Source organism: Gadus macrocephalus, chromosome 20 (genome assembly GCF_031168955.1).
Source record: "Gadus macrocephalus chromosome 20, ASM3116895v1".
Classification (NCBI taxonomy): domain Eukaryota; kingdom Metazoa; phylum Chordata; class Actinopteri; order Gadiformes; family Gadidae; genus Gadus; species Gadus macrocephalus.
The window spans coordinates 13,583,051-13,596,237 of record NC_082401.1 but is presented as its reverse complement, the minus strand read 5'-3'; the positions used below and the strand labels follow the sequence as shown (position 1 = coordinate 13,596,237).

Below are 13,187 nucleotides of genomic sequence, written 5' to 3'. Positions count from 1 at the left end.
GAAGTGGCGTTAAAGGGGATTAGCGCTAATCAGAGGGATAGAAGCTGACCATTACCAGGATGGACGGTCTGCCACAGTAATCTATGCTCCTAGAGAGAGAGAGAGGGGGGAGAGAGAGAGAGTGAGAGAGGTGGGGGAGAGAGAGAGAGAGAGAGAGAGAGAGAGAGAGAGAGAGGAGGGGGGAGAGAGGGAGGGAGGTGGGGGGAGAGAGAGAGAGAGAGAGAGGAGGGGGGAGAGAGGGAGGGAGAGAGAGAGAAGGGGAGAGAGAGAGAGAGAGAGAGAGAGAGAGAGAGGAGAGAGAGAGAGAGAGAGAGGGGGGGGAGAGAGAGAGAGTGAGAGAGGTGGGGGGAGAGAGAGAGAGAGGAGGGGGAGAAAGAGAGAGAGGAGAGAGAGGAGAGAGAGAGGAGAGAGAGGAGAGAGAGTGAGAGAGAGAGAGGGGGAGGGAGAGAGGTAGGGGGAGAGAGAGGAGGGGGGGAGGGAGACAGAGAGACGGAGATGGGGAGAGAGACAGAGAGGGTGAGAGAGAGAGAGAGGGAGGGGAGAGAGAGAAGGAGGGAGGATCCGGGTAATGCTTCCTCTGGGGGGCATTCTTGGTAAGCACAAACATAAAGCGTGTCTCTCTGCGGAACCTCTTGTTTACCTTTGACCCCGGCAGTGAAACAGCGGGCTCCCTCCAGCAGAGCTGCACTGCCATCTGACACAATGGAAAATGCCTCCTCGCTAGATGGGTCGTAAAGCACACAGGGCAAATGGTCTCTGTGTGTGTGTGTGTGTGTGTGTGTGTGTGTGTGTGTGTGTGTGTGTGTGTGTGTGTGTGAGTATGTTTGTGTGTGTGTGTCGGGGAATGTATTTTGTGTGTGTGTGTGTGTGTGGTGTGTGTGTGTGTGTGTGTGTGTGTGTGTGTGTGTGTGGTTCAATGCAAACCTCACTCTGGTTTTTTTATTGTTATTAATGATAAAATTATTCATTTTTTACGACTCGTTGTGTCGTTAGGGAAGCAGGCCTCATTACAGGAAGTGGTCCTGAATAGATGGAGTACCAACCTCTCTGAGGAGCACCACCCTCTCAGTACCTACCTCTCTGAGGAGCACCACCTTCTGAGCACTACCTCTCTGAGCACCACCTCTCAGCACCACCTTTCTGAGGAGGACCACCACTCTAAGCACCACCCACCCTCTCAGCACCACCTCTCTGAGCAGCCACCACCTCTTAGCACCACCCTCTCTGAGCAGCACCACCTCTCAGCACCACCTCTCTGAGCAGCACCACCCTCTCTCAGCACCACCTCTCTGAGCAGCACCACCTCTCTGAGCAGCACCTCTGTGAGCTGCACCAACCTCTCTGAGCTGCACCACCTCTCTGAGCACCACCTCTCAGCACCACCTCTCAGCACCACCTCTCTGAGCAGCATCTCTCTGAGCTGCACCACCTCTCTGAGCACCACCTCTCAGCACCACCTCTCTGAGCAGCATCTCTCTGAGCTGCACCCACCCTCTCTGAGCACCACCTCTCAGCACCACCTCTCTGGGCAGCAACCTCTCTCAGCAGCCAGAGAGCCAGACCCATGGAGGCCAGGGGGTACGCAGCAGGAAGCAGAAAGCTTTCCATTCTGTTATCTGTCTTTCCTCCAGCAAGACCTCTTTATTATCAGGCGCTGTTGTTCTTTTTCCATCTTCCTCCTCCTCCTCCTCCTCCTCCTCCTCTTCCCCGTCCTCTTATCATGTTCTGAGTAGCTCCTGGTTCTGCTTTTGCCCCCCCCCCCCCCCCGCCCCCCCCCCACCCACCCAAGCCGCCAGCCCCCCAGCCCCCCCCCCCCCCCCCCCCCCCTCCCTCTGTCCGGTCCACCCCTCCCCTGGACCCCCCGTCCCAGGGTTCTACCGGGCGGTTTAATGTGAGCCATGCGGGCTCCCGGCGGGCCCCGGGTCGTCCCGCGCGCTCTGCTCCTCGTTAGGCCCAGACTGAACATCCTCGCGGACTGACAGCGCCGTCTTTCATGTGGCCCGGTCCTGGCTGTCCCGCGCGCCGGAGCCTAACCAGAACCACGGCGGCACCAGGGGGGCCAGGTCAGAGCTCCCACCGAGCAGCGGCATTAGACCGGCACTGCCCCCCCCCCCCCCCCCCTAATGGGGGCGGGGGGCCGGGTGGGGGGGCGGGGGGCGCCACGGCGTCCTCATCAATCTCACAGACAATATATTCCATATCATCATATCTAGAGCCCCCCCCCCCCCCCCCCCGACCATGTGGTAGTGATCTGCAGGGACTGACTGCAGGGTGCTCCCCGCTGACCTCCTCCCCAGATGAAGGGGGGGGGGGGACTGGGACTGAGGCTGGGACTGGGAGCCTTTCAATTGTTGATGGTTCGACTGGGAGTCATCCACGGGGTAAATGTAAAGTGACCGCCGTTTATTTCCGTGTGTTCCCGCGCGGACATCTGAGGGACCGGTCCGGGGGCGGCAGAATGGAATTCCCGCCGTCTCTCAGCGGCGTCGTGTTTCCGCTGTCCTCTCCGTGATTGCTGCTCGACCCCCAGACAGACATGGCTTTGATAAATCCTACAGTGGGAAACCTGCAGGAGGATCGCTCCGTGGCCGACGGCCTCCTCTGGGACAGGGACAGCGTTTTATCACGTTTTATACCGCGGGCTTCCCTCCCGCTGGATAGACGCTCCACTGAAGGCATGAATAACATTATCCTCCTCGCCGGAATCACTTGACATTCGGGAACGACCGACTTGTAACGCTGTGCAGAGGGAGAAAAGTCCCCCTGTCGGGCTGTACCGCCAGGAGACACCGTCTTGCCCCTGGGTATTCTTTTATTATTTAGCTGTTGTGGATTCTTCTTTCTCCTGCAAAACGTCCTCTGAGACCTGGACCCCTGCGACGGGCCCCAAAATTGAGGCTGTTGCCCCAGAGAGGAGGCTGACACCCCATAGGGAAGGCTGTGGCCCCAAGGATGAGGCTGGGGCCCCAAAGAGGAGGCTGTGGCCCCAAGGAAGAGGCTGGGGGCCCAAAGAGGAGGCTGGTTCCCCTGAGAGGAGGCTTGGGCCCCAGAGAGGAGGCTGAGGCCCTATAAGGTAGGCTGAGACCCCATAGGGAAGGATGAGGGCCGAAAGAGGCGGCATGGGCCCCAGAGAGGAGGCTGAGGCCCCAGAGAGGAGGCTGAGCACCCAGAGAGGAGGCTGAGGCCCCAGAGAGGAGGCTGAGGCACTATAGGGTAGGCTGAGGCCCCAGAGAGGAGGCCGAGGCCCCAGAGAGGAGGCCGAGGCCCCAGAGAGGAGGCTGAGGCCCTATAGGCTAGGCTGAGGCCCCAGAGAGGAGGCTGAGGCCCCAGAGAGGAGGCTGGGTCCCAAAAGAGGAGGCTGGGGCCCCTTTGTGTGGAGGTCTCACACTGGAGGGCCCGTTGTTGGTATGTGTATTCAGGGCATCTGACAGGCTGAATGGAGGAGGGGGCGGGGCCTTGGCTCGACGCTGGCTGCGCTCCTGGAAAAGAGAAGGGGGATTAGCGAGCAGACTCCCAGGAACTAATCTCCCGTGACATAATAGAACTGTACGTAAACACCGTCCCCGGGGAGGGCGACGCCGGGCGGGAGACCCCGCCAAAGCGCCCGGCTGTGTGAAAAGCTCGGAATAATTACTTCCTCACACGCCGTGCAAATCAAACACAAACGCGGAGCTGAGGACCGGTCTAGACCGGTCTGGACCCCGGCCAGGCCCAGGACGCCAGAGGAGGGTCCGGAACGCTGAGTCCCCCCGCTGCCGCGGAGACAACGCGCCGATACAGAGCTGGACACAGAGTGTCAAAACACACAACAGGCTGCGATGTCAACACACTCACACACACACAAACACACACACAGGCATGGACAAGCACAGGAGTGCTTCTTTGCATGCGTTCCCATTTGGAGAGTTCACTAATGAATTGGCACTCTTGGATCCCCCAGAGAACAACCTGACAGCTGATCTTGTACTTGCTGGGGTGATTATGAGGAGAAGAGCATAGCTTTGCAAACGCTGTTGTCAAACTTCCTCCGTTTAACGGTTGAATGGATGGAGAGGAGAGGGCTCAGATCTGCAGCGTCATTAGAAAGTCAAATGTGGGTCGGAACGAGCCAGGCGTTTGTTTAAAGTTTGGATGACCGGTACGGAGCATTCAAAGGCAGACCACCCAGCTGAACGGGGAAGCCAGAGAAATACAAAAAAATATCCTTTCCCCTCAAAGGTTTCTAGCTGAACTCATTTGGCTCGCTCGCAGTTCACCAAATATCCCCGGATATCCCCGGATGTAGGGGCGGCAGTATCTCAGGAGGAAGAGCGGGTCGGCTGTTAACCGGAAGGTTGCTAGTTCGAACCCCGGCTCCTCCTAGCGGAGTGTCGAGGTGTCCCTGAGCGAGACGCCTCGCCCTGACTGCTCCCGACGAGCTGGCTGTCGCCCTGCGCGGTCGACTCCGCCATCTGTGCGTGAATGTTTGAATGTAGTAAGTCGCTTTGGACGAAAGCGTCAGCAAAATCCCCTCAATGTAAATGTAATCCCCAGACATCCACCTGAGAGCCAAAGCGAGGTTGTGGTTAAGGTGCGGTAGTTCACAGGTGCGGCCCCGCCCACGCCCACGTTCATTAGAACATGTCCTGACCCACAGTGCCGTTCATAAATGACAACAGACATTTGGTTCGGTGCACGCGTACAAATATAGGCTGGCAAAACGTACACCCCGGTGAATACGACTCCTACGATGAGGTTCGAAAGCAGAACCAAAACCCACCACTTCTGCTTCTTCAGACCAGTAAATCCCGACGCGTAGCGGTCTGAACTCAGGGGGGTCGGACTCTATCACTCTGTGGCGGGCGTTAGTTTCCATAAACGCGTATAAACACGTTTTATATTATTAGGGCAGAGGCGGCTAACAAGTGTAGGTTTTCACATATTTGCTGGGTACACGAGCCGCTGAGCAGCTGAGCGGAATGGAGGGGCACGTCTGAGGGCCGTGGCTGGGGGGCTGCCCTGGAACGTTCCGCGGCGCGGAGACGACCTGTAGCTTTGAGTTTGCGGAGGTAGTGCCTGCCTCTCCTGCAGCCCTCAGAGACTGTGTTGTGCTGGAGCTCTGGCATTATGAACTCCGGCCAAAACAAACACACCTCCTGCCAAACGGCCTGGAAAGAAGAGAGTGTCTATTGGCTTCCCCACAGCAGCAATTAAACCAAATGGCAGTAGGTTAAGGATTATTTTATTACTTAGCAGTTTGTACAGTTTCTACCATGGAAAAATAACATGTAACATAAGATTGTATTTACAATTCCATTTTTACAAAATGTCTTTACAAGATGTTTGCTGGTTCAAAAATTCTAGACTAAACACGAAAAAAAACAAACACAACATACACATTCAGGCCGCTCCAAAGCCAACTGTAATACACATATAAATAAATATAGACATTCACTGACTGCTTCACCACAAGAATTTCTACAGCCAAGAACATATACAATTCCTCATTTCCACACACAAGTTATACTTTCATTAATAAACATTACGTAATATTCCCCATATATTTGTCTTTGTTAATCTGTTAATGAAATATTGCTAACATATTCATATTCGTAAGTAACACGGACACTTAGTTTTCTCATGCCGGGAGAATGCAAATGTTTTTCATGCAAAAACCGTTACAAGCATTCTATATGAATTCATGTACAGTCTAGTGCTTCTACATGCAGCGTACTATAGGAACTATGTGGGGTTAGGCTGCGGTCTCTTGTTACATCATCTATCAGAAGGACTGACTGACTAAGCGCCTCTGTAACGGGTCAATAAATAGATGGATTCTACTTGTTGTGGCTTTTTTCTGGAGAAACGATTCTTGCACAGATGTGTGGCATGTCCATCTGTTAGCGTTCATGTATCTTCTAACGGGTTGTGTATATATATATGAATATTTATATATGTATGTATGTATGTATGTACATATATATATGTGTATATATATATATATGTATGTATGCACACACATATACATATATACAGTATATAAACATACATACACCTACATATATATATATATATATATATATGTATACATACATACACACATATATGTTTTTATATATACATATCTATAAAGTAAGGAAATGCATTAAATAGTGTCACGCCGTCTATCGAACACATCGCCGTTGGGGTATTCCTCCGATGACATCACTCTCGTCACTCATCTGCCCGTAGGGGGATCGCCGTGGAAACGTCCTATGGGGGTCTGGGCCGGTCTTCAGCCGGGGGGGCGTTCGTGTTCGCACCACGTCAGGACGGTGGTAAACAACTCTGCGTGTAGGTTTGGAGAGACAGACCCCACCCAGGGGGAGGTCTTTGACCGCGTGGGTCCACGTTGGTGACGGAGTCTGACGGAGACGGAGGGCCCATGCAGGGGGGGGGGGGGGGGATGGTGGTGGTGGGGGGGGGGGGCGGGGGTTTATAGTCTGGGGTGCTCTGGTTGGTCAGGATCCACATGGCTCCCACCCCACACGGGCGGGGAGGGTGGGGGCCCCGGGGCCCGCGGTGGGCCCCCCCTCGCCGGCTCCGGCCTCCTCTTCCTTCCTCCTCCTCCTCCTCTTCCTCCTCTGGGGCGATCAGTGTCTCTCTACCGACGGCTTCTGGTGGTGGGGGGCGTGGTGCTGTCGGAGTCGGGGCCCTAGGGACGCGCACACACACACACACACACACACACACACACACACACGGGATTAGGAGGAGAATATTTTACGCATACAAATACAAAATCCTCTCTCTCCCTCTTCCTCGGTCTCTTTCTATTAATCTAAATAAAAATTGCGTCTTTGAAGCCTATTTATATGTGTCTGTATATGTGTGTGTGTGTATATGTACGTGTGTATATGTGTGTCTATGTATGTGTGAGCATGACTGTATATATGTGTGTGTCTGCATGTATGTGTGTGTCTGTATAAATGTGTGTGTGTGTCTGTGTGTGTCTAGTTGTGTGTGTCTGAATATATATATATATATGTGTGTGTGCGTGCTTTTGACTTTATACAGTATATGTGTATGTGTCTGTCTGTATATATTTGTGTGTCTGTATATGTATGTGTGTGTCTATATGTGTGTGTCTATATAAATGTGTGTGTGTCTAGTTGTGTGCGTCTGTAGGTATATACATGTATATGTGTGTGTGTTTTCTGTGTGTCTGTCTGTATATATGTGTGTGTCTGTGTAAATGTGTGTGTGTGTGTCTGTGTGTGTCTAGTTGTGTGTGTCTGTATATATATATATATGTGTGTGTGTTTTTGACTTTATACATGTGTATGTGTCTGTCTGTATATATTTGTGTGTCTGTATATATTTGTGTGTCTGTATAAAGGGCTATTTGTGTAAGGTGTGGGCGCGTGCGGGGGCTCACTGTGCTGCAGGGCGGGCAGGACGCCGGGGGTCTGGAAGGTCTTGACGGTGGCGGGGCCCTCGCCGCCGGTGGTGATCACCTGCACCTCCAGCCGGTAGAAGGTGGCCGGTCGCAGGCTGGAGACCACCAGCATGCTGTGATCCTGGGGGGGGACGACGACGACACAGAGAACATCAGCCCCAGGCCAGCAGGGGGGGACCCCGTTCTGAGGCGGGGGGCCCCGGGAGGCCGTTGGGACCGGCCCCGGAGGTATCGTGTTCGCGGCTTCTTTGCACAAACCACAGACGAAAACAAGGACTTTGTTTTCATAAGACCCCCACCCCCCCCCACCACCCCCGCCCCCCCCCCCCCCCCCCCCCGCCCCCTCCCCCGCTGCCAGCCTGTCTAAATGTGCAGTGGGTGGTTTTATTTATAGATGAGCCGTGCATGCTGGGAGCTGCAGACAGGCAGAACGTGTTGTTGATAGAGCAGATTATGTAGAGGAGCTGTGCATTCTCGAAGCCGCGGTCCCGCCGGGGGGGGAGAGGAGGGGGAGAGGTAGATGAAAGACTCAGGACTCTGTCCCCCCCCCCCCCCCCCCCCTCCCCCCCATCGGTGCCAGTCTGCACTCTGCACCTTATTTCAGGACCTGGGTGGTAAGAGCACATAACTCCCTTATCCCTCCACCACGCTGACCTACTGACGCGCGCAGTATTACAGAACGCTGAGGGCAGCTCTCCTTTCCCCTCGGGAGCAGGAGGGAAGCCTACTGCATTACCGTGGCTACTGACAAGCTGCACGGCGGCCTGGCTGGGAGAAGGTCGTGGGTTCTATCCCGCCTCCGGTCTGCTTAAACACAGCTTCGGTTCCCCGAGCTCCTACGAGCCGTGGGCATCGGTGACCGGTCGCTGTCCCCAGAGGAACGAGAACACGACGACGACGACGACGACAAAGGCAAGGAGAATAAATATGGAGTTTACAACACTCAACCATGTAACTGAGATGAGGATCGTTCCCCCCCCCCCCGCGCCAATATCCGCACTCACTCGATCCATCATGGGAGAGAGGTTAAAGACGAGGAGGTTAAAGACAAGGAGGTTCGATTGTGTCAGGGTTAACTCACTAGGGAGAGGAGTGGGGGGACTGGGAGATGATGCTGTTTGGGAACGTGATGGGAGAGTCTTACTGGGGGAAGGACCTGGGACTGGGAGATGATGCTGTTGTGATGGGAGAGTCTTACTGGGGGAAGGACCTTGGACTGGGAGAGATTTACTGGGGGGAGGACCTGTTACTGGGAGATGATGCTGTTGGGATGGGAGTGACTTACTGGGGGAAGGACCTTGGACTGGGAGAGACTTACTGGGGGGAGGACCTTGGACTGGGAGACTTACTGGGGGGAGGACCTTGGACTGGGAGACTTACTGGGGGGGGTGAGACTGGGAGATGATGCTGTTGGGATGGGAGTGACTTACTGGGGGAAGGACCTTGGACTGGGAGACTTACTGGGGGGAGGACCTGGGACTGGGAGACTTACTGGGGGGAGGACCTGGTACAGGGAGATGATGCTGTTGTGATGGGAGTGACTTACTGGTGGAAGGACCTGGGACTGGGAGATGATGCTGTTGGGGAGGCTGTTCTGTCGGCTCTCGGTGGTGACTTCCGCCCAGGTGACCTGGAAGCCCGTGATTGGCTGATGGGGCGCCAGCCTGGACACGCGCCACACGAAGCTGCCGGTGATGTTCCCGTCGCTGATGGAGAACGCGGCGGTCAGATTCTCGGGCTTCGCCAGAACCTTGGGGTGAGCCGGGCCTGGGGAGGGAGAGACAGAGGGGGAGACGAGTTACTCGACCGTTCTCGAACCAAACAGGCAAACAGGCAAGCACACAGAAAACGTCCTCGACAAGGGTCTGAAATCAATGGATTGATCCCGACTCGAGTCCTACGGGATGACCTCACCACATCCAGGACTTCCTGCTGTCTACGGCAGCACACCTAACCCTAACCCTAACCCTAACCTCCGGCGTGTCGGATAACCGTGAGCATTTACATTTTAACATCCGTTTGGTGATTTGAGGCCGAGAGCCTGAGAGACTCTCTCTCCCCCCAAACCCACCCCCACAGAGACTAGACTATGTGCCATTGCATGATATGTGTTTGTTTATATTAACTCAGGCTCTTCTTCATATGCAATTTTTATTATGTATAATATATCAATATCGCTCACTTTTTATGGACTTTTATGGACTCATTTGGTTGACTTTTACAGTTTGTCTCTATTGTTGTTTGTCAGTTGTACGTCTGTTGCCTTTGTGAGCTACTGGAGACCTGAATTCCCCCGAGGGGATGAGTAAAGTATAAACTCGCTTACGGCCCCCATCGGGGGTAAAACACAGCTCCAGTGGAAAGCGCCGCACAAGCATGTTCGTCAGAACGTGTTTGTGCGTCGCGGTGCAGTCCAGCAACACAAGGTGACGCCGCTTAATCACATTCCCAGATCAGTGTCTGCTCGCCCTCAGAGGTGGACCACGCCCGCCCCCCCGCTGCTCACCTCCCTCCCCCGGACAGGGGACGTGCTTGTGGGTCTTGCTGCGGATGGTGGCGCAGGACGGGGTGAGGAAGGTGGTGCTCTCGTCCTTGGAGCGTCTCTTGGGCTTCAGCACCTGCACCGTCACCTTGTACTTGCAGGAGAACAGCAGGTCCTGGAGGTTGATGAAGTTCTCCTGTGCCGAGGTGGAACACATTGCAGCAGTCAGCGCCCGGGCTCTGACGTGGGGGCCGGCCGGGGGGGGGGGGGGGGGGGTCAGCCCCCCCGGGGGGCCCCGGAGATAATTAAATACACAGAGAGCCAGGGAGCCACAGAGAGCCAGGGAAAGGGGATCACGTAGCAGTCTCAGGCCTCCAGGAACAGAGCATCACGGCTGCTCTTTGAACGCTCACATGGTACGGCTTAGCGGCTATTGTCCCGTCGGAGCCGGAGATACCGACGATCGGTGCTTTTTATATCTTCCAAATGTAGCGCAGCAGAATAATAATAATTAAGACAAGGGAGGCAAAGTGGATTCATGTGTGAATCCATGTGATTCGCGTGTTCCGGTAAGCGGGGATGGCATGGAGAGCCATGTTAATGAATTGCGTTTATCACGTTGAATGCTTTGGAGTGATTTCAGAGTTAAATCATCGATTGATCTTCTCAGAACCTCCCCTTGTTTACCCTCCAGGAAACCCCAGAAAGAAGAACTCAGCGAGTGATGGATTCTGAAGTTGCATTTCTAATAAAGTGCTCGAACATTAATAGCTTGTCCCTGGAGAAAGGGTGTGTGTACTCTCTCTCTCTGATATGAAACAGCTCTGATTAAATGTGAATGAGGCGCCATGCACACACACACACACACACACACACACACACACACACACACACACACACACACACACACACACACACACACACACACACAGACACTCACATACAGACACACACGCACACACACACACACAGACACACACATATTGACACACAGGCATGCACATGCAAAAGCACATTCACACACACACACACACACACACACACACACACACACACACACACACACACACACACACACACACACACACACAGACATACACATACACATGCACACACACATTCCCACAAGCAGACACACACATTCTTGCAGATGCAAACACGCATGCATGCAAACACAAACACACACACACACACACACACACACACACACACACACACACACACACATAGAGGCCCACGAGCAGCCGGCTGGAAAGTGTCCCAGGGATCCATAGTAAAGGATGTATGTTCCCTAGCAACCGGAGCACCGGTCCCACAAGAATGCATTGATTGCCAGGTCTCTGCCATCCCATATCAGCCTGAGTCCAACCAGCCAACTCCCAGCACAGCACCGCCCCCGACAACCTCCCCAACCCCCCCAACCCCAACCCCCCCAACCCCAACCTCCCCAACCCCAACCTCCCCAACCCCGTCCTCCCGGTCGCACCCCCCCCCCCCCCACCCTCCTCCACCCTAATGCACTCTAGAGTTGAATGGAGGCGGCGGAACGTTGCGGCCGGCCACTTGGAAGTGGATCCTTCCCCGTTCCCGGAAACAGCGCTTTAGGTAATGACTTTTATTGGCTGACACACCGCGCCTGACCACGGGGATGACTCACGGAACATTCCCAGTCACGGCCAGGTTCTCGCCCGGTGGGGGGGGGGGGGGGGGGGGGGGGAAGCGGGGTGCCACCCCGGACCCCCCCGGACCCCCTTCGACCCCCCCCCTGAGGGGGAGGTTTTCCTAAAAGGCCTTTTGGATCGGCTCGCGGGGCCGGAGGGGGGCAAACGATGGCGCAAGAGAGCAGTGCATTCTGGGACGGTTCTACGGTTACCGCCTTAATCCAATAGTGTTCACGCTAAATTGGTTTGATTTGAAAAGCAAGAACCTCAGCGGCTGACGATAACGTTGGCTCACGGCGCTCGCTTTCATCGCACGTGTCATCGGGGTGACCAGATCTGACCGGATCCGACCGGCTGAAGCGAACCGACCGGCCGCACGGAGAACGGTTGCCCGGACGACGGCCCTCAACACATCCCTGCGCCGGCGGACGGCAGGGGCGAGGACTCACCTGCGTGACGGACTTCTCGGGCCCCCGGCTCTCGTTGTGGCTGCAGAACTCGGGGCTCCACTGGACGTGGTACCGGCTGAGGGAGGAGTCTGGAACAGAGAGGAGGACGGCGATCAGGGGGGGGACGGGAGGGGGGAGGAACATCCATCATCGGAGAGACCTCTGGGTGAACGGAAAGACTAACATCAGCACGGATCTCAGCGGGGGGGGGGAGAGATGGAGATCGTGTCATCCTCCAACCGAGACCCACTTGAAGACACTGACGCGTGCCTGTGTGTGTTTGCTCATGTTTGTGTTTTTGTGTGTGTGTGTGTGTGCGTGCGTGTGTGTATGCATGTTTGTGTTGGTCTGTGTTTATGTTTGAGTGTTTGTGTGGATCTCTGGGTGAATGGGAAAACTAACATCCCAAACGGGTTGGAACCGTGTTGTCACTGGGATGTAACCCCCAACCCCCCCCACCCCCCCCCCCCCCTCTCCGTGGAGATCCCGGACATCTCATCCATCTCAGAAACTCTGGAGAGTTCTCCATGTCTGCGGTCTCCTTAACCAAACCATACGCCACATCCAATTAAAACGCTCCACCGTTTCCCTGGGCTGGGGCGGGCGGGGGGGGGGGGGGAAATTGAATCTATCCATTCCGTTAAATAATCGCTCTATTAAGTATACCGTTGGATGGCTCCTGCAATCAAACGGTTCCATGTGTGAGGCTTTGATTAAGGTCACGTGTCCGCGTGTAGCGTACTGTGCCTCGCTGTAACGGACTGCTGTAATATCTCCGAGGCCAGCAGCAGCACATTGCAGGCCGCGGCCGGACAGTAAAGTAATATTCTATTCTACTTTATCTCAGAGAACAGACGGACCGGAGACCTCGGCACCCCCGGAGCAGAGTGCTAGCGTCTGCAGCCCCCCCCCGCTGGGCCGCAGGACCTTCACACAAACCCGCCGGCGCCGCTGCCCTGACAATTCCCGTTGCCCGGGTTACCGAGTGTCAGCTAACGAGCTGTTGTTTATCCTTGCGTCACCCGCCGCCCGTCCGCGCCCGTCGCTCCGATTTTTATTTTTCTGGATTTATGATTTATTCAATTTTGTTGCCGGGATGAGTCCTCGGATTCGGATTAATAATTGAGTTATGCTGCCTCACCCCTCGAGGGGGGGGGGGGGGGGGGGGGGGGGAGGAG

At 55.1% G+C, this 13,187-nt stretch overlaps 1 protein-coding gene across 1 annotated transcript; it reads right to left on the bottom strand.

Moving 5' to 3' along the window:
• Positions 1 to 5,204: 5,204 nt before the first annotated feature.
• LOC132448241 (anosmin-1) lies at positions 5,205 to 12,358 on the bottom strand. Its single transcript, XM_060039363.1, has 5 exons — positions 12,010 to 12,358; positions 9,924 to 10,095; positions 8,964 to 9,184; positions 7,397 to 7,538; positions 5,205 to 6,673 (listed from the first exon to the last, which is right to left on the bottom strand). The coding sequence occupies exons 1-5, from the start codon at positions 12,151 to 12,153 to the stop codon at positions 6,612 to 6,614; spliced, it is 741 nt and encodes a 246-aa protein (XP_059895346.1). The 5' UTR covers positions 12,154 to 12,358; the 3' UTR covers positions 5,205 to 6,611.
• Between the last annotated feature and the right edge of the window lie 829 nt (positions 12,359 to 13,187).